Source organism: Puma concolor, chromosome E3 (genome assembly GCF_028749965.1).
Source record: "Puma concolor isolate L17-30 chromosome E3, mPumCon1.1.hap2, whole genome shotgun sequence".
In the NCBI taxonomy this organism is placed as follows: domain Eukaryota; kingdom Metazoa; phylum Chordata; class Mammalia; order Carnivora; family Felidae; genus Puma; species Puma concolor.
The window spans coordinates 9,220,709-9,238,527 of record NC_141682.1 but is presented as its reverse complement, the minus strand read 5'-3'; the positions used below and the strand labels follow the sequence as shown (position 1 = coordinate 9,238,527).

The 17,819-nt window shown below is 56.1% G+C and overlaps 1 protein-coding gene across 9 annotated transcripts in view; it reads right to left on the bottom strand.

Moving 5' to 3' along the window:
- Positions 1-17,819, bottom strand: part of CUX1 (cut like homeobox 1) — a 369,562-nt gene that overhangs the window by 10,479 nt on the left and 341,264 nt on the right. For 6 of the 9 annotated variants that reach the window (XM_086691941.1, XM_086691948.1, XM_086691943.1 and 3 more), the window contains one exon: positions 7,139-17,017. The exons of the other annotated variants lie outside the window; for them this stretch is intronic. In XM_086691941.1, coding sequence (XP_086548067.1) covers positions 16,294-17,017 — 724 coding nt within the window. In that variant the 3' untranslated portion in view covers positions 7,139-16,293. Of the gene's footprint in view, positions 1-7,138; positions 17,018-17,819 lie in introns of those variants that run through there. 9 annotated transcript variants of the gene reach the window in all.

Here is a 17,819-nt window from a genome sequence, read left to right as displayed (position 1 = left end):
CTGGCCATGTCGCAGCCCTTCGCCACTGCAGGGTCTGCACCGGTTCAGGCCCTGAATGGCCTTCTTCCTTCAGACGTCGGTACCCGGCAGGTAGGTGGTGGTGGTGAAAGTGAGGGTTGGGGGGGGGGGGGAGGGGGTTGGGGGAAGAGGCTGGATCTGAGGGCAGGGTCAGGTCATGGAGGGAGAGCTGTGGGGGTGGGGGGGCAGGGTTGGGGTCTGGCCTTCGGGCCGTAGGCCCTGGGGACAGAAGGGACAGAGAGGCCAGCAAGAGGATTCCTTGATCTGCCACCGGCGTGTGGCCATTCCAGCACGGTCCTGGCCAGGCCCCTGGGGTAAGGACGATCTGCAGCTCCTGGAACCCGTGGTGGGCACGGGGGAGCAGGGGGCGCCCCGCCCAGGTTTCCTGTGCCTTCGCGCCTGTGCCCGCTGCTGTGGGTGTGGGCACACGTTCCCTGCCCACGCACACACATGACACTGGGCACGTGAGGGGCCCTGACAGCAAACCCTGTGTTCTGGGCCGCCCCAGACACAGGGTCCGCCACCGAGGGGACCGCTGCGGGGGGGGGGGGGGGCGGGGGGCGCAAAGCTGGGTGTTGGGAGTGGCCGTCCCCAAAGCGGTGACTCTGTGCAGATCTGAGGGCTGGTGGGCATGCACTCGCAGCAGACTTGGTGGACCGCTGCCCCTGGGGCGCGGGGAAGAGGCTGGGCACGGCGGGCCAGCGGAGGGGAAGGGGTAAAGCTGAAGGACGGCCCCGGGTGTGGCGGGACACGGGAGGCCCCAGAGCCAGGACCTGGACGCCGTCGAGGAGCCCAGCCAGACCCCGGCGGCGAACCGTCGCTCCACGCCGCGGGGACGAGAATGACCGTGTGGGCATCCCCAAAGGAGGGACCTCAGTTACAGACCCCGCTTGGCACTTGGGACACAGAGTCCCGAGCCACTCAAATCTGCTACGTGAGGGTCCCCTGGCTGCCACCTCCTTGCTTTCCTCTGCCTCCTCTACCGGGGGAAGGAGCATCTCAGACCAAGAAGTTAGGGGTCACCTCTCCGGGTGGCCACTCAGTGGTGTCAAGGGAGGCCCGAGCCGGATTCTGGCGGAACTGGGCTTGAGTTCTGGCCCAGGGACAAGGCAGGAGAAGGTACTGGAGAAATTGTGCCCCTTCGTCATACAGAACCCAGAGGGGGGATGCCCGTGCCTGGAACTGGCTCCCCGAGTGGGGAAGGGGAGAGTAGCAGTGTCGTTTGGCTTTGGAGAGTACAAAGTGCCAGTGGACCGGCTGCGGGGGTCGTGTGGATGGGGGAGGGGGACCCGTGGCCCGAGGCAGGGAGAGCTCAGCAACCCCCGCCACCCACCCGCCCCCACCCCCCCCGCCGGGTCCCACCCCCAGGGCGGCAAACGTGGAAGCCCAGAGAGAGCTGCTGTGAGAATGGCCAGAATCTTCAGGAACGTGGACACGTTCAGGGGTGTCCCAGAAAAGACCCAGAGAGGAGGTGGCAGGAAGCGGGGGGGGGGGGGGGGGGGGGGAGGGGGGGAAGGGGGAATCAGGAGGAAGCGTGCCAAAGTGCCAAGGTGAATAGTGACTGTCGGTGAGTCAAGGAGGGGTCACCGGCGTCTCAAGAAAGGCTGAGCAAGGAGACCGAGGGAAGCCACCGGTCAAGGGGTGGTGGAGCGGGAGCGGCAGGGGTGTGGAGGGACCTGGGGACAAGCCCACTCCGGACAGACACCGGATGGTGCCGTGCAGTGGGCAGAACCTGGAGCAGGAGGCACGCAGGATGCTGTATCCAAGAATGAGGGGGAAGCTTCTGGAGAGGGAGAGGCTGGGCAGGGGGAGGTGTGGGGGCAGGGGTGACTGATAGAGGAATGCCTGTGTGTGAGCCAGACAGCCTCCCCCCACGAGAGTTCGGGGGACCTCGTCCTTCTGGGAGAATCCGGGAAGGCTTCCTGGAGGGTGCACTTCCCAGAGGGGAGAAAGAAATCCAAGCAACATCAAGGTCAAGACTTAAGGAGACTGGACTATGACTTAAGATCGAGGCACGATTTCGGACCGTGGGCTGATTAAATGCGCAACTTAGCACAACTGGACGGCAGGCCCGGGGGTGTGGTGCCCACAGCTTTCCCGGGGGTGGGGGACCCCGCGTCATTCCACCAGCCACTTGCGAGCCAGGTGGGAGTGCCGGGGCTGCTTGTCACACACCGTCTCTGCACCTGTCTGTCCCCACAGGTGCCCAGAGATGAGCGCTGAGGGCTCCCGCACCTGCAGGTGGCAGCTCCCCTCCCCTCCCCCTGCCCCCACTCCCAGGCCAGAGGACCCTAGCCCGTGAGCGCCTTCTCTCCTGTGCCATCGGCTCTTGTGCTCCTGTCCACAAATACACCAGCGTGTTGACCTTGTTCTGGAACACACACACACACACACACACACACACACACACACTCCTGTTGACTCCACTTCCCAAGTGCCCTTAAACCTTTCCCGTCTGACTTGGACGCCCACCATGCCAACTGTCCTCGCCGGGTGGCCGATGACGTCGCACACACTGCTGTGTCCCCAGCCCCCGTCTTACTGACCCACCAGCACCTGGCTTCTCAGGCCTCCTGCCCCCCCCTTGCCTGTGCCGCCCCTTCTCTCCGCTCAGCTCTCAACACTGAGGCACCCGGAGCTGGCCCCGCACACCACTGTCCCGTCCCTTCCCTCTGGCCACCTTGCGTGCCTCTGAAAGCTGGTACCTCTCCAGCGTGTCGTCCAGGCCGCTCCTCTCCCTGAGCTCACTGTGCGGAGTCCAAACAGGTCCAGCCTGAAGGCCGATCCCCCCCCGCCCCCAAGCCTGCCTCACCCCAGCTGGACCCCCTTTGCACAGCCCAGGAGGTGGTATCCTCGGGGCGGTGGGAGCAGAGGCCGGGCCACCCGTGAGTGGCCCGGCCCGATTCCCTGGGGGCCACCCTTGCTCCTTCTCTATGACTCCTTTCATCTAATCTGTCTCAAGTCCTATCTTCGGCCCTACCATCAAAATACGTCCAGACTCCAATCACTTTTCACGGCCGCTGCCAGCAGGTGCCGGTCGTCGGCTCTCGTCATTATGGTGACAGCTTCCTCGATGACTTCCCCTCTTCCACCTCCACCCCTACAATCACAAAGCAGCAGTCAGAGATTTAAACAGTGAGATCAGACCACCTTCTGTTCACACCGTCCAATGGGCCCTACATCCCTCAGAGTAATAGCCAAAACTCTACAACGGCCTCTGAGGCCTTCCTTGCCCTGCCCTGTCCTCATCTCTCTGACCTGGTTGCCTCCCACTCTTTCCCTTGGTGGCTGTGCTCCAGCTCGTCTGGCTCCCAGGCACATTGACACCACAGGACCTTTGCACTTACTGTTTCCCCTCTTCCTGGAATGCTCTGACCTCAGGCATCGGCCATAGTTCATTCCCTCCCCTCTGTCAAGACTCTGTTCACACGTTAGGTTCTTAAGGAGGCCTACCCTGACCTCCTGGTTTAAAACTGTAACTCCTCTACTTGATTTTCCAGTTGTCCTCCTTCCCTTGTTTCTGTCCCATAACACTTATCACCGTCTAAAGCACCGTGGAATTCTCTTACTTATTATGTCTACCGTCTGACAGCTCCCACTAAAAGGCAAGCTCCTTGTTTGTCCCCTGCTATCACTGCAGTGCCCAGATCAGTGGCACACAGTTAGCCCTTAATGCCTACTAGCTGACGGGCTGAGTTTGCTCCCCCCCAGCGGGGAAGCGCCCATTCCCTTAGGTGGAAAGTTGCAAAGGGATTTCCGGGGCCACACAGTCTCCCAGGTTGGGTCAGAGGTGGCTGGACACAGGCAGCAAGGGCCTGGCACGGCCAGCTGGTCTCTGCTGGTCCCACCACCTGATAACTGCCCAGGCCCCACCCAGAATCCTCTGGGCCATGCCCTGATTGGGACTGCGGATCCATTTTTGACTTGGGCACATGCTGCCTCTCACTCTCGTGTGCCCTCCCTGCCTCCTGCAGATGGCTCTTCCCTTTTCAAGGCCACTCCCCATCAAGGTCTCCTGCCTTTTCCCAAGCCGGTGCTCCGGTGGCCCCTCAATGCCAATTACAGGCCCGGACCTGGGCTGTGGTTGCGCACCTGCTCTGTCTCCCCTCTGGGCCGTGAACCACTTGAGGCTGCCGGACTCCTAGCCCGGAGCGTGTCCCCGGCACAGGGCAGTTGTCAGTGACGATCTGCTGACTAAGCCCGTGAAGGACTGGAGAGAGAGCTGCTGGGTGTGGGGGACTCTGCCGCCCCAGCTGTGTGCCCGCCGTGTGTCACTGGGCATCACTGGCGGTGGTCAGGCCGCAGCCACTGGTGCTCTGGCTAACCCGCCAGAGGGCCCGGCCCTGCGTGGGGTCCCCTCCCGCCCTGGCACAAGGTGGACACAACTGTGACTAGAGGGAGCTTCTCCAGCCACTAAATCCAATGACATGACACCCACATCAACAGCTCCAACTGCCACGTCCCGAGTGCCCGCCGTGGGTTGGGCGCTGCGCCTACAGGTGCCATCGCTCGGTCCCACCCCCACCCCCACCTCTCAGCGGCCCTTCGAGTCCGGCATTATTATATCCCCTTCAAAGAGACAGAAGTCGCATCTCAAAGAAGCTAAAACTCATTCATTCTTTGAGAAAGGGTTTCCTGAGCATTGACCGGGACTTGCCCAAGGCCACCACCAGCCAGCTGGTAAGAGAAGACACTGGGAGTCCCGTGCGTTGCCACTTGACCGATGCCTCACTGGAAGGTGAGTGGGGTCCTCAAACCTCGCTCCCTGGAGCCCCCTCCCCGCCCCCCGTTCCACTGTCCCAACAGAACAGCCTTTTACCTGTCCACAAACCAATTTCCTGGAAAAAAAAAAAAAGCCCTTCCTAGTGACATCCTGGAAGAGGTGCTAAGTTCCGAATGCCCCAGACTCTGCACGCGCCCTGCTTCCTGCTTCTACTAAATTGGCTCACCCCACACTGGGTGGGCCAGATGCAGATCAAGGGCCTGGTGACCGGAAGCCCCCCACCAACATCAAAACAGCTCTCCGGGGCCCTCTGGGCTCTCAGCTCGGCCCCCCACACCCCTGCCCCCTCACAGGAACCGATGCCGCACCCAAGCGGAGACCAGCAAGCCGCGTGCCCCCCCAGAGCCGGCACACTGGGGCTGCGGAGGAGGCAGGCCGTACCCCAAACACGAGCAGACAGGATCACGGCGGGTGGCTCGCACACTCTAATACCTCCTGCGGCCCCTTGGACAACGCGGGCTTGAATCGCGCGGGTCCACTTAGACGGCGGGTGTTTTGAATAGCACCGTACCGCACACATATTTTCTCTTCCTTAGGATTTTCTTAACAACGTTTTTTTCTCTAGCTGACTTTATTGTAAGAATACAGTGTATCATACGTATAAATACAAAACGTGTTCAGCGACTACATTACCGGAAAGGTTTCGGGTCAACGGTAGGCCATTAGTAGTTATGTTTTGGGGGAGTCCAGGGTTATGCGCGGATTTTCGACTACATGGGGGGGGGTCGGCGCCCCAAACCTCCGTGTTTTCCAAGGCTCAACTGTTGCTTCACCCCCTGTATCACCGACCGTGTTTCCTCCGGGCATCAAACAAGGCACATCATTGCTCAGACTCACTTAACTGTAGGGGGAGGAGGGAGGCTGGGGGCCCAGCCGGGAGTAGGGCCACCCCCCCCCCCCAGTCGCAGTCCCTCCTCTGCCTTAGGAACTGGCAGTTTGCAAAACGAGTCAGGCCGACCAAACCACGGGGAACAGCAGTTTTGCTTAATTAAATCTCCCTTTAAAAGCACCTGGGGAGACTTTCTGGGTTAAGAGATTTTGTGCCAAGTGTTTTTTTTTTTTATTTTTTTACATTTTACATTTTAATTTAGTTACCAGATCTTTGAAGGGGGACGGGGCATACATAAACTAGCAATCTGCTCAAAGTCGCAGATAATGTTAGCGGAATCAGACTTCAAGTTTGTCAGAGTCAGACGGACAGAGCTCTGTTGGTTTTAGGCACATTTCTCCCATCTGTGGGGGCAGACATTCGGGGACAGTTCTAGATGCGCTCAGGTCCCCGAGTGACCAGATGAGGCGCAGGGCTGCCGGGAGTGCCTGGCCTTGGTGCGGGACCGTCTTGTGCTGGGGGGCTCCTCCCACTGGAGGCAGGATCGCTGAGGCTCCCGTGTCACATTAGGAGCGTCTCATTCCGAAACCTACAAATTAATGCACAACAAACTAATCACGCCCCCGCCCCCCTGTCACACATGGGTGAGGAAAGGCCAATTCTTTTCCAACCTTCTAGATTTCAAGATGAGAAACCAGCCAATTCTGCGGAGCTCTCTTGCCTCCAGCCTCAAGCGCTGGCTGGAGACCCCTTCTCAGGAGCCCGATCATCCAGAAACCCACAGACATCACTTCCTCCTTCCTCTTCCCACTCACTTGCTCGCATTAACCAGCGCCCCTGGCTTATCCTTCACGTCGCGATTCAGGGACAAGGCGAGAGATCCCCACAGAGCAGGCAAAGCCAGGCCACCGGCTGAGCGCTGGCTGCTCTGAAGACGTACCTGGCCGCGGCCCTGGGGCCCCTGAGCCGCACTTACTGGGCTGCTACCATCAGCCTAGTGCCTCGCTCAGCACTGCCGACTACCATTCCTGGTCCTCAAACAGCAAGGGTGACAACAGCAAGCGGGGACGCAGACCCGGATGCAGACCCGGTGGAGAGCAGAGAGCGGGGCCAGCTGGTGCGCAGAGCCCCGCGCATCCTGCCCCACGCCAGGTTTCTGCCGACACCTGCCATCGGGGACGCTGGGAGGCGGAGGGATGGCAATACTTTTTTTGTTTTACTTTAGAGAGACAGAGAGAGAGAGCACGAGCGGGGGAGAGGGGCAGAGAGAGAGAGAGAGAGAGAGCGAGAATCCCAAGCAGACTCCACACTCAGCAAGGAGCCCAACGCGCGGCGCGATCCCACGACCCCTGGGATCACTAGCCGAAATCAAGAGCCAGACGCTCAACCGACTGAGCCACCCAGGCGCCCCCGGAATGGCAGTCCCCGAGGTGCCCTTTGGACACAGAATGACAGTGTTTGCTGCTTCTCCTCAGGCCGGGGCACTTTAAATAAACACAACCCACACATTCTTGTGTTTGTATAAAAGATATTTACTTCAATTATCACACCTAGGGTGCTAGTGAATAATAATAATACATGGTGTGAGTTTCATACAGTGATATTGCTTCTCCATATCATATAGGGACCGTTGTACAGTGCTGAGAACAGACATCGTATGGCTAACCAAAGACAGAAGGGACGACGTCGAGGGGCCGACGGGTGCCTCCCCCACCCCCACGCCAGCTGGATCAACTTTTGACTCTTAATGTCCAAAACAAATAGCAAGAAAAAAAAAATGTTACCAGAGATGGGTCACAGCAACACAACAGAGGCTTCTCAAAGCTATTTGTACAAAAACGACGCCTTTTTTTTTTTTTCGTTTGTTTTTTGTTTTTGTTTTTGGTCAATCGGGTCTCTGTGAGGATTAAAAAAAAAAAAAAAGGTCTGTGATTGTATTAACAAACGAGCTCTAAAAACATCTAAGACTTAGTGCGTTACAGAAAATATAAAATACTGCTAAAATGTAAGACACCACGATACACTGGGGGGTGGGGGTGGGGGCGGGGGGGGGAGCTGAGCTTATGAAGAGTTTTCCGGAAGAAGTCCGCCACTCTGCGAGCGAGCTTGTCTTGTGCTGTGTTAGTAGTCTGGGCAGGAGCGTGCTGCCCCCCCGCTCTCGCGGCAAGTAGTTATTGCACATTGCAAAGAGCTAGGTCTTACTCAGTGGAAAGGGACGTGGGGAAACCCACCTTTTCTGCTGCTGCTGCTTTTTGTTTCCCCCACTTGTATTTGCTAACGAGTTGTTCTCAAACGCGGTAAAGAGTTTTGCACGAATCCTCACGTCTCCAAAACGCACAGCATTTTCTGAGGGGTCTCGGTGGGACAGGAGAGGCCCGTTTTCCCCAGGAGAGAGGCAGAAAACGGCTCAAGAGAGAAATGCATAGACTGATTCGAGAGAAATGAGAACTCTTTGGGGCGCGGGGTGGGGGAGATGGGGGCGGTTATTTCATCGGAGGGCTTTCTTTCAGAGATGAGGACAGAATCAGGACCCCCGACAATTTCAGAGAAGGGAAGTCATGGCACAGAAAGCGAGTCGGAGTTGGGGGGGGCCCTCTGGGAGCGGGGGGTCAGCCGCGCGGCCCCACCTGGACCTCGGCCTGGCGGGCAGCCCCCTTCTCCTGGGCCCCACCCCACCTTCACACCCGATTAGCAAGCGACGGGCTGTGTTAGGCTGTTACTCCCTCTAAGCTTCAGAGCTTCACCGCATTAAGGGGGGAGGGGTTCCCCCCCACCTCGCTGGTGTGGGTCCTCAAGCCACAGCCGGACCAGAATACACTGTTGCTTCGCAAGATGCAAGACGGTTTTGACCAACTTTGTGTGCAAGGAAAACAACCACAATCACAACAAGAAAAGCCAACAGAATACAGCAACCCACGCGAGCCTTGCAAGAAACCGCTCTCTCCCTCGGAAGCCACGGTCTCCACCAGGCCGCTGCCGCGCCGCCCTCTCTGACCAGGGCTCGCTGAAACTTCATGAACCCAGAAGTCTTAACCAGAGGCTCTAGGAGGCTTTGGGGAACTGAACTTTGCTTTTCTACGTCTCTGCAGCTCCTTGCACTGAGTGTTCTTCTTCAACTCTCTCGTTTAAGAAAATTAGACACGCGGAGACCGCTAGTTTTTGAGTGGCTACTCTGGACACAGATGTCTGATTCTGCTGGAGAAGCCCCCTCTGGCCCCCCAGTCGAATCCCCAGACCCTTCGGTTCTTTTGGGGACTGGGGGGCGGCGGAGGGGGGGGAGAGGGCAGGAGGCAGAAGACAGTAACCACTGGAGTGATAGCAAGAAGCATTTATAACAACAACAACAACAACAACAACACAAAACAACAATACACTCCTGATAAGTACTTAAATGATTAACCTAACAATAAATAGAAGAGGATAGAAATAATTTTTTTTTTCTTCTCAAGGAAACATCCTTTTATAATTCTCCTCACGCACGCTGGCAGGTCAGTAGCAGTCAATCCATCTCAACAAGAAAAGGTTAAGTGCTGGAAGGGATGGCTGTGGTCTCACACTTGGGAGGGTTCTGAGCTGCTGGGTCACAAACACCGCCCCCCCCCGCCCCCTCTCCCCCAGCCAGCGGTTCCAGCAGGTGCCGGGGGAGGGGGGGGGGCCCTGTGCACCTGCACACCTCGCTCGGTGGTCAGTAAGAGGCAGGCTGAGATGGGGGGGGGGGGATGCTGGGGAGGCCTGTTTTCCCTTCAGTTCATGAACAAACGGAACTACAGTGAACATGCTCACCCACAACCTGAATCGTCCTGGTCTAAAGCTTACTTCGAGTTCATTTGGTGTGCAATACATTATCTCTTAAAAATGAAGAAAAATGATTTCTATTGCACAGAGCTTTTTACACATAGTCATCTACTTAAGTGCTTTCTGTTTAAAGCAAACTACAAAAAAAAAAAAAAAAAAAAAAAGGAAGCGGGGGCGGGGGGAGAAAAAGAAAAAGACAAAGAAGGGAAAATGAAAAGGGAGAGGAACTTTCGAACAAAAGCAGCCCCGTGCCACTTCGATGCATCTTGCTGAATGGTGTCTGGTTTCACCAACGGAAGTCCCAACGCTTCCGTACACACTGTGCTTCTGATTATTTTTTCCATAGGGATGTAGCCGTGACATTGGGATATAAGGCACCTTTCCTTTCTGATCACAGAAAGCTTGATACATAGCATATAGCATTATTTTGTGGTAGAAATGAAAGCCTAAACACTACAGAAAACGACAGTAACAAGGCTACACTTAACGTTATTGGAGAAGCGAAAATGATCCATGGAAAGCAACTCAAAGGTATTTTAAAAGGTTAATACCAGGGGGATGGGGAAGTGCACATTTATGCATAGCCTAATGCCTTTCTCTCACTAGCCTTTTTTAGGATTCTTCGCCTACAATGCCCAACTTTTCAAGTTAGCATTCCGGAGGAGACTAGGCGCTTTGGAAATGTCTTGTTAAAGCTAAATGTCACTTCATGCAAAAATGAGAATGGAGATACCGCTGACGGCGTGGTCACGGTATCTTTGGAGGGGAGGTGGAGGAAGGGCCGCAGGGCCTGGGCAGGTGGGGGCAGGTCCCCTGAGAGGAGAGCGCCCCAGGAACCTGCCTTTCCTTCTTCCCTCAGCAGGATGAGGCTCCAGGGCTGCTGGGGCAGGGAACTCGGGCGGAGCTCATTTCCTGCCCAGCTCACTGCTCTCCACGCCCCTCCTCTGCCTTCCGGATTCACCCCCTGGGTTTGGGCCTCCACTTTTCAGCACATCTGTAAAGGGTTCACAGGCTGGATCTTTTCGGAACTTTCATTGGGAACTGGTTTTCTTCTCCTGATGGTTTTCATCTACAAAAAGGCAGAAACTGATGGGAATGGAAAGATTTTTGTCAAACTGGACCCTTCTCTCAGCAAACGTTCCGGGCAACGGGACTGTATCACGTTGGGGTCCCAGGCCACCATCTTGCCACTTGGGGTGGGAGCTCTGCCCTGGGTACAGGGGTGGGGGTGGTGGTCACGAAGGCTCTCCTGTTGCCACCGAGGCGCAGACGAAACTACAAAAAGCATTGGGGGGGGGGACTTCTAAGTGCGAGCTTTCCCGGCAGATGTGCAGGCAGGCGATCATGGCACAAATCTTTAGTTAGGCTCCCGGGTCGTTCCGGCAGGAGAATACTCTGGCCACCAGAGAGGGCGCACCCACATCTAACCGGCGGCTCAGGGAGCTGTTTTTGTTTTTGTTTTTTTTTCTTCCTTCCTCTGCACTGCATAGAAACTGGCATGTTCTTTTGGGAAGAGTCACGTGATTGAAGACTGGGTTTGTGGACTGGAGAACACCATCTCCTCTCCTGACCTTGAGAGGCTTCCAAAGGAGGTCTCGCGGTGGAGCTGAAATCAGAGCCTCCCTGTGCCAGAGACAATAAAGGCAGAGTTCCCCAACGCCAGGTAGGGATCCTGGGGAAGTGTCCTCACGTGGCCATGTAGGGGCAGCCCAGGGCAAGGGAAAAACGGCTCTGATGGAGCTCAACAGCTGAGCAGGAACGGACAGAAAGCAAAGGCAGGCCAAAGACAAGGCCCTCTGAGGCCCGAGACCGCCCCCGCCAGCAAAGGAAACAGCTGTCAGAGCGTTAGGAACAGGTGGAAGTCGAGAGAAAAATCCATGTGCCTCGTGGAGCACAGCTGTCCGTCCATGTTGCGCTCACAAAAGAGAAGAGGGGGAAGGAGCCTGCCCGCCAGGCCAAGACACTCAGGAATGCCGCGCCTCTAGCGTTTTCCCTCTCTCCCGCGCCGGAGTCCACTCGGGCCTCGCGGTTCTGAGGGGCTCGGGGTGGGGAGTAGCATCGAGTGGGAGCACAGGTCAGTGAGGTAGAAGGGGACGGAGGAGGAGTGTGCTGACGAGGGAGGACACCCAGGGAGGGAAGCAGACCTCCCGTCCTTTCCAGGGAGGGAAGGGACGTGGCTAACCCGAACCTCGCCTTGCTACATCTCCCCCGCACGGCTGGCTTACTGGCCTCAGAAAGCGGGGGCTTGGGATGGCTAAGGGCGGACTCTTGTTTTTACAGGCCTGTCCAGAGGCGCCCGGCAGAGTGCATTTAAGGCAACGGCCGCCGTCCCCCAGCTCCAGGTGTAGTCGGTCACGAACACCGGTTCACTTTGTGCTAATCCCAGAAGGGCGTGCATACACCTCCCCCCCGCCCCCGGCTCCTCTGCTACTTTCAAGGAGGTTTGTTTTTCTAAGGAGGAATGAGAAACATTGCATAGAATGTCAACAGGGTTCATTGATCACCGTGCCAGAGGGGGCAGGCGTTCAGGAGGAACCCCAGTTCGCCTGCAGCCGGGAAGGCACCGGCCTGTGGACTGAGCCGTCCGGTGACTCTTGTCCCGACCTCTTAGGGCACGACTGGGGCATGATCTTAGGGCAACGAGCCGACACCAGAGCTTTCCCTCGGATTTGAGTACAACCTGCCTTCTGCTTGGTTTCCTCATGAGCCGCACGACTGACGTGGCTCCGGGCCGGTGGGGGGTGGGGGGTGGGGGTGGGGGCGGCGGTACATGGGGAGGGTCTCCCATGGCCAGAGAGAGCACAAACACTCAACCCCAAGCTCTGTAGCACTCTGGGTCTGGACCACCAACCAGCGGGCCCAAACGTCCACATCGGAGGGGATGAGTTTTAAATGGGGAGAACAACAAAGATGCCAAAAGGAAGGAGACTGGGCAGGGAGGCACCTGTGCTTTGGAAGCACAGGGAACCGGCCCCGGGGAGGCAACCGTCATCTTTTTGCCTCAGTCACTCTCACAGACACAGCGGCCATGGTTTGATGGTGGTCATACGGGTCAAGATCCTGGCACTTCCTGGAGACTTCTCCAAGCCTGCATCCCGGGACAGTCTGCTGACCACGAGCCACCTTATGTTGTGATGTTCCTCACGCAGGTCGGCTCTGAGCATACTCGAGTTGAGCTGGATGGCTACGGCAATCCTTTCTGAAGATCAGTCTGGCGGACAGAGATCCCGGACGGGCCGACTGATCCAGAAGTTCAAGGCTGGCGGTCGCCTGGGAGCCAGACAGTGGAGGCGAGCGGGCACAGGTCTAGGACGGAGCCCACATGCCTTCCGCCTCCGATCCCACAAAGGGAGTTGGCTGGAACCGAGGGTCAAGAGGCCGAACGCGAACGCGGATTTTACACCGAACCTCCACTTAGCCAGCTAAGTAATGGCAAAACCCTTAAGTTATGAACACTGCCTCCAATTAACAAAAAGAAGCCATTTAAAATGGTATAATGGAGCTTGTAATTAAGTGTTAGTGTTTTATACGGAACCGCTTTCCCCAGGGGAGAGGTACAAATCAGCTTTTTAAACTGATGGAGCGTAAAGAGGAGGTCGGCTGCCTGTGGGGGCTACAGCTTGGAATGCCAGCCAGCTGAAGGTAAGCCCCCCCGGAGAGGATGCTGTTCAAGGCACTTGAATATTGCTTATCAAGATGAAAGATCAACCCTTAGACTCACACTGAGGTGCAACGAGGAGGGGGGACACTCCCCCGACCCCCTGACAGGTTTCTGTCATATAGTGGCAGCTCTTAGAAGTATTACAGTGAAAGCTTAACACAAAAGATCACAGGGTTGGGATCACGATAAAAAAAATATATATATAAATAGAGAAAAAATACAAACACAGAACCGCAAGCAAACTTTAACCAACTGATTGTATCGAGCACCCAGATGTAAGTCTGGCAAAAAAGGTAGAGCGGAAGTCAACATAAACCTAGTTTAAAAACCACCACCACCACCACCACCACCACCATCACCAAAACCCAACAAAAATGACTAAATCGCTTGGAAGAGCCAAAGTGGCAGTTTTAGACTGTTACTATTTGGCCACGAGGATGGACAAATCTATACTTTTTTCAATTCCCTCGGATTTAACGCCTTGGTAAATAACAGTCATGCCTTGAAAACTAAAACACTACCCTAATATTTCTGGTTAACACCCTGCTTTTCATTGCAATGAAAAATCAGATATTTAGAGATTCATCACACATGATGACACGATTCCCTCGAGGTTTTCGTGGAGAGGACACCACAGTACTGTCAGGGGCTCTGCTACTCACTGTCCTGGGGGGGGGGGGGTCACTAATGCAAACTCGCTCTTCTTAATGCACCTGAATCGAGCCAGATGTTAATCTGTTTCCCCTTAAGCTCCTCCATTTTGAATTCTCTTCTCACTGAACCAGGTATCGAGTTCAGAGATGATACGACCATCAAAAGGCAAATAGCCTGCCTCCCAGCCTCCTAGAGCCTTCTGAAAACTTCTTATTCATGAAAAGGCATTGTCTTTAGTGTAGTGACTCTTAAATTTGTGAAAACTTTAGCTAAGTGCTGCAGTTGCAGGTTAAAGGACTGTAAATGAACTACGTAATTTCTAAAACATCATGCAAGAAATGTGGTTTCACATCTTACAGTCAAAGTCCTACAAGTTAATTAATACAAGCACACTGAGGTGTAATAGCGGGGGCATACCTTGAAAATTATAACTCCCTCCCACCCCCCCATCAAAAAAAAAAAAGGTAATATTAATTAAACTTAAGAAATAATGAATGCACCATTAAAATGCCATCCAAAGATGTTGACCTAAGACAAAGGTTTCAATGATACACAATACGGTCAAAAAGTTTTCAATCAGTAATATACAGTATGACAACTACATCTTGTAAATTATACCCAATACTGCCGGCAGTCTATCCCTCTAAAGAATATTTGCCCCTTTCATCCCTTCCTAACAATCAGATAATAAAATACAGCACCTATAAATAAGCAAAAAAAAATATATATATATACCGAAATCATCTATTGTTAGTTTAAAGATATGGCAATAAAGGAGTCTAAATTAGCAAACTTGTAGAAGCCATAACTGATAAAACAGCTTATTGAAAAAAGGTGGCAGTAATGCACTCTATGTGTGCACAGGTACTTAAGAAAATACACAGACGTATAAAATTGCACACACGCACACACGCACACTCTCACCCACCTCTATTCTCACGCGTATACACATAGACAACAGGAGGAATCAGAGACAAGTTAGACTTCAGGTTTGTACTTAGACTGCCCTACACTGTGCATAAAAGAACTGTTCCAAGAGGCAGAATGAATGAAGGGTCGATGGATGGTCTGGTCTGGAAGTGAAGAGCAACAACGTTTTGGTGGGAGTGTGGGCCATCTCTACAGGGGTGAGGGCAGAGCCCGGACTGCCACGTTCTCTCCGCTGCAGGGAAGGAAGCTTCCCACGACGGTCAACAGTCCTCAGTGCTTGTGGTGGGAAGAGCGGGAGAGAGAGAGAGTGCGCGTGCGCCAGAGCCTGCCGGGCCCGGGGAGCGGCGGCCCCTGGTGGGGCTCAGTCCATCAGGCGCCCGGGAGAGTGCTGAGAGGTGTGCTGCCTTCTGTGCCAAGGGAAGCCTGCTGACCACGCGGGGCGGGACCCCTGCGGCCCCCCCCCCCCCCAAGCTGCCTGCTGCCACCTCGGCGGCCCACTCTTTCCTCCTTCCTTTACACGCTCGCACGTGTGCGGACTCACTAACGCAGACGTAGACACCATAAATTAAAACAGAATGAACGGGGACATGCTACAGTTCTAACTTGTCTCCTAACCTCCGAGATATGAGGTCTGATCAGCGTGCTCTGCGGTTAGAGGTTAAAAAGCAGATTATAAAATACCTAGATTCGGATCTTTTCTTTTTGTCCTGATTTGGCCTAGAATGGAGTGTATTAAACAGACCCTGGCCAGCAAAAGCCCAGAGCCAGTTAAAGCTATGGATCATGTGCACTACATGTCAGGATTCTATTCACGTACAAGAAAACACTACGTCAGCTACCACAAAATCAGATCGTTTCCTGATGTGACTTCTCTTTCTGTTAAAAAATATGTGGAGTAAATGTGTTTTATTTTAATTCAAAGTTTCAAACGAGAAGATTCTTTACTTGAAAATATTTAGGAATCCAAACTAGTGTGTTTAGAGTCGGTTTGACTGTGCAATCTCTTAGTGGCAACTGAACAGCTACAAAAACTTTCTTTTTTTAATTTTTCTGAAAAATCCCCCCTCCCACCCCCCCCTTTTTTTTTCCTGGTTTAAGAAGATAATAGTGTATTATCGCTCTGAAGCCATTAGATGGCAGATAAAAAGCCCCCTTTTAATATGTGGGTTTGATTTTTTTTTTTTTAAAGCCCACACGAAAGAGGAGGGCGCAAGGCAAAGCTGTAAGAGTTATTCCAGAACCTGTGGAAATCACTTAGGGCAATAAAAAAAACACTTCAGGGTACAAAAAAGCTCGACTACACATTTCCGTTTTCTTCCTTGAAAACACGACATAGATTGGGCTTAATGCTCCTTTGTTTTCTATATGCACCTTGGCCTATGGCGATTTTGCCCTGTGGCCCGCAGGGCGGTTAAGTGCGCAACACGGTCCAGGCCGCGGAGTCGGCGCCCGCCCCTCTGCCCGGCCCAGCCCTGCCCAGCTCAGCTCGGCTCGGCTCGGCCCAGCTCGGCTCGGCCCGGCTCGGTTCGGCCAGACCCGGCTTAGCTCGGCCCGGCCCGGCCCAGCTCGGCCCGACTCTGCTCGGCTCGGCTCGGCTCGGCGGGACGGGCGGGCAGCGCCCTCTCAGAACTCCCATTCGATGGGCTCCTCCCGGCTGGCGGCCTTCTCCAGGCGGTGGATTATGCTGTTCAAGTTCGCGGCCTTCTTCTTCCTCAAGGGGTTGTCTCGAGAGTCCCTGGCGCCCGCCGCCTCCGGGAGGCCGAAGAGGCTCTGCAGCGAGCTGGCCCTGCGGGCGGCCGCCGGCGCGCTGGTGCTTGGCAAAGCGGAACTCCTGTCGGCGCCGTCCCGGGCCCGGCAGGGGCCCTCCGCCGGCGGGGCGGCTGAGGTAGCGGCGTCCTCCCCGGCCGCGGGCGCGGCGGCGGCGGCGGCGGGGTTTGGCACGGGCCCCGGGCCGTCGGCGGGGCCCTCGGGCGGCGGCGGCGGCGGCGGCGGAGGGGGCGGCGGCGGCGCCCGGGGCCGGCCCTCGTCGTCCGCGTCGTCCGGGGCCGGGGCCCCCGAGGGCGGCGGATGCGCCTTCTCCGCCGGCCTGGGCGGCTCCTCCCGCTCCTCCGGGGCCGCGGCCGCGTCGGCCGGCCCTCCCTGAGACTTGGCGGCGGCCGCGGGGCCGCCCGACTCCTCGGCGTCCGCGGCGCTCGGGCCCTCGGCGGCCTCCACGCCGTCGCAGCTGTCGCCCTCCGAGCTGGGCGCGGCTCGGCCGCTTCGGGCCGACGGGGAGTCGCTGGCCCCGGCCTGGCCCTGGCTCCCGGCCTGAATCTCCTCAATGAACAGTTCTCTGCGGATCCGAGACCTGCGAGACACAAGCGGAGCGGCGCCGTGAGCAGGGAGCGGCCGTGCGCGCGCTCGGAGTCGCGGGGGACCCCTCCCCAGCCAGGCAGGGCGCCCCGCCCCCGGCGTCACCCCCCACGCCAGGCCCGGGCCTCGCCCCCGCCACCTCCCAAACCCAGTGCCTTTGCCCGAGTCGCCCCTCGGGGCCGGTGCCAGGCCCCTCTTTTCAGGGAGGATGGCGCGCCAGGGTTACTTGTTCAATGGCACTTTTCCTGCATCTCCTGTCCCACCCCACCTCCAATCGCGCTGTGAATGGCGCGGCCCACCCTTCGCGCACCCCAGGCCCGGCATGGTGCTTGGTATACGGTCTTAAATGAGGACTGAACTAACAAATGGAAATGCAGAATGGATGGTAGCCACGGCTTCCTCACCGGGACTTTGGGTAGTCGCCCAAAGTGTCTGAGCCACAGGTCAGGGGTCAAGGCCCCGGGCAGGGTTCTCCCAGATTATGTTTCAACCAATTCCCTCCTTTAAGAGGAGACCAGGGAAGGGTCACTTTTGAACAAGCAGGAAGGAGACCAGACACGCGCTCCAACACAGCAAGCGTGTTATAATCAAGCTCCCATACTTTGCTGGGTGTGAAGGGAACAGCTGCACACGGGCCCTGGCCGTCCCTGGTTTGGGACGTCATGAAATGGCTCTTGTTAAGTCTGCTTTGTGCCTGCGTTTCTCCTTCATCTTGCCCACTGTACTAGGCTCGATGAGAAGTCTCTCTAGGTGGTTCCAAAGAGCTGAAAAAGCCTCTGATTAATGTGCCAACTGTT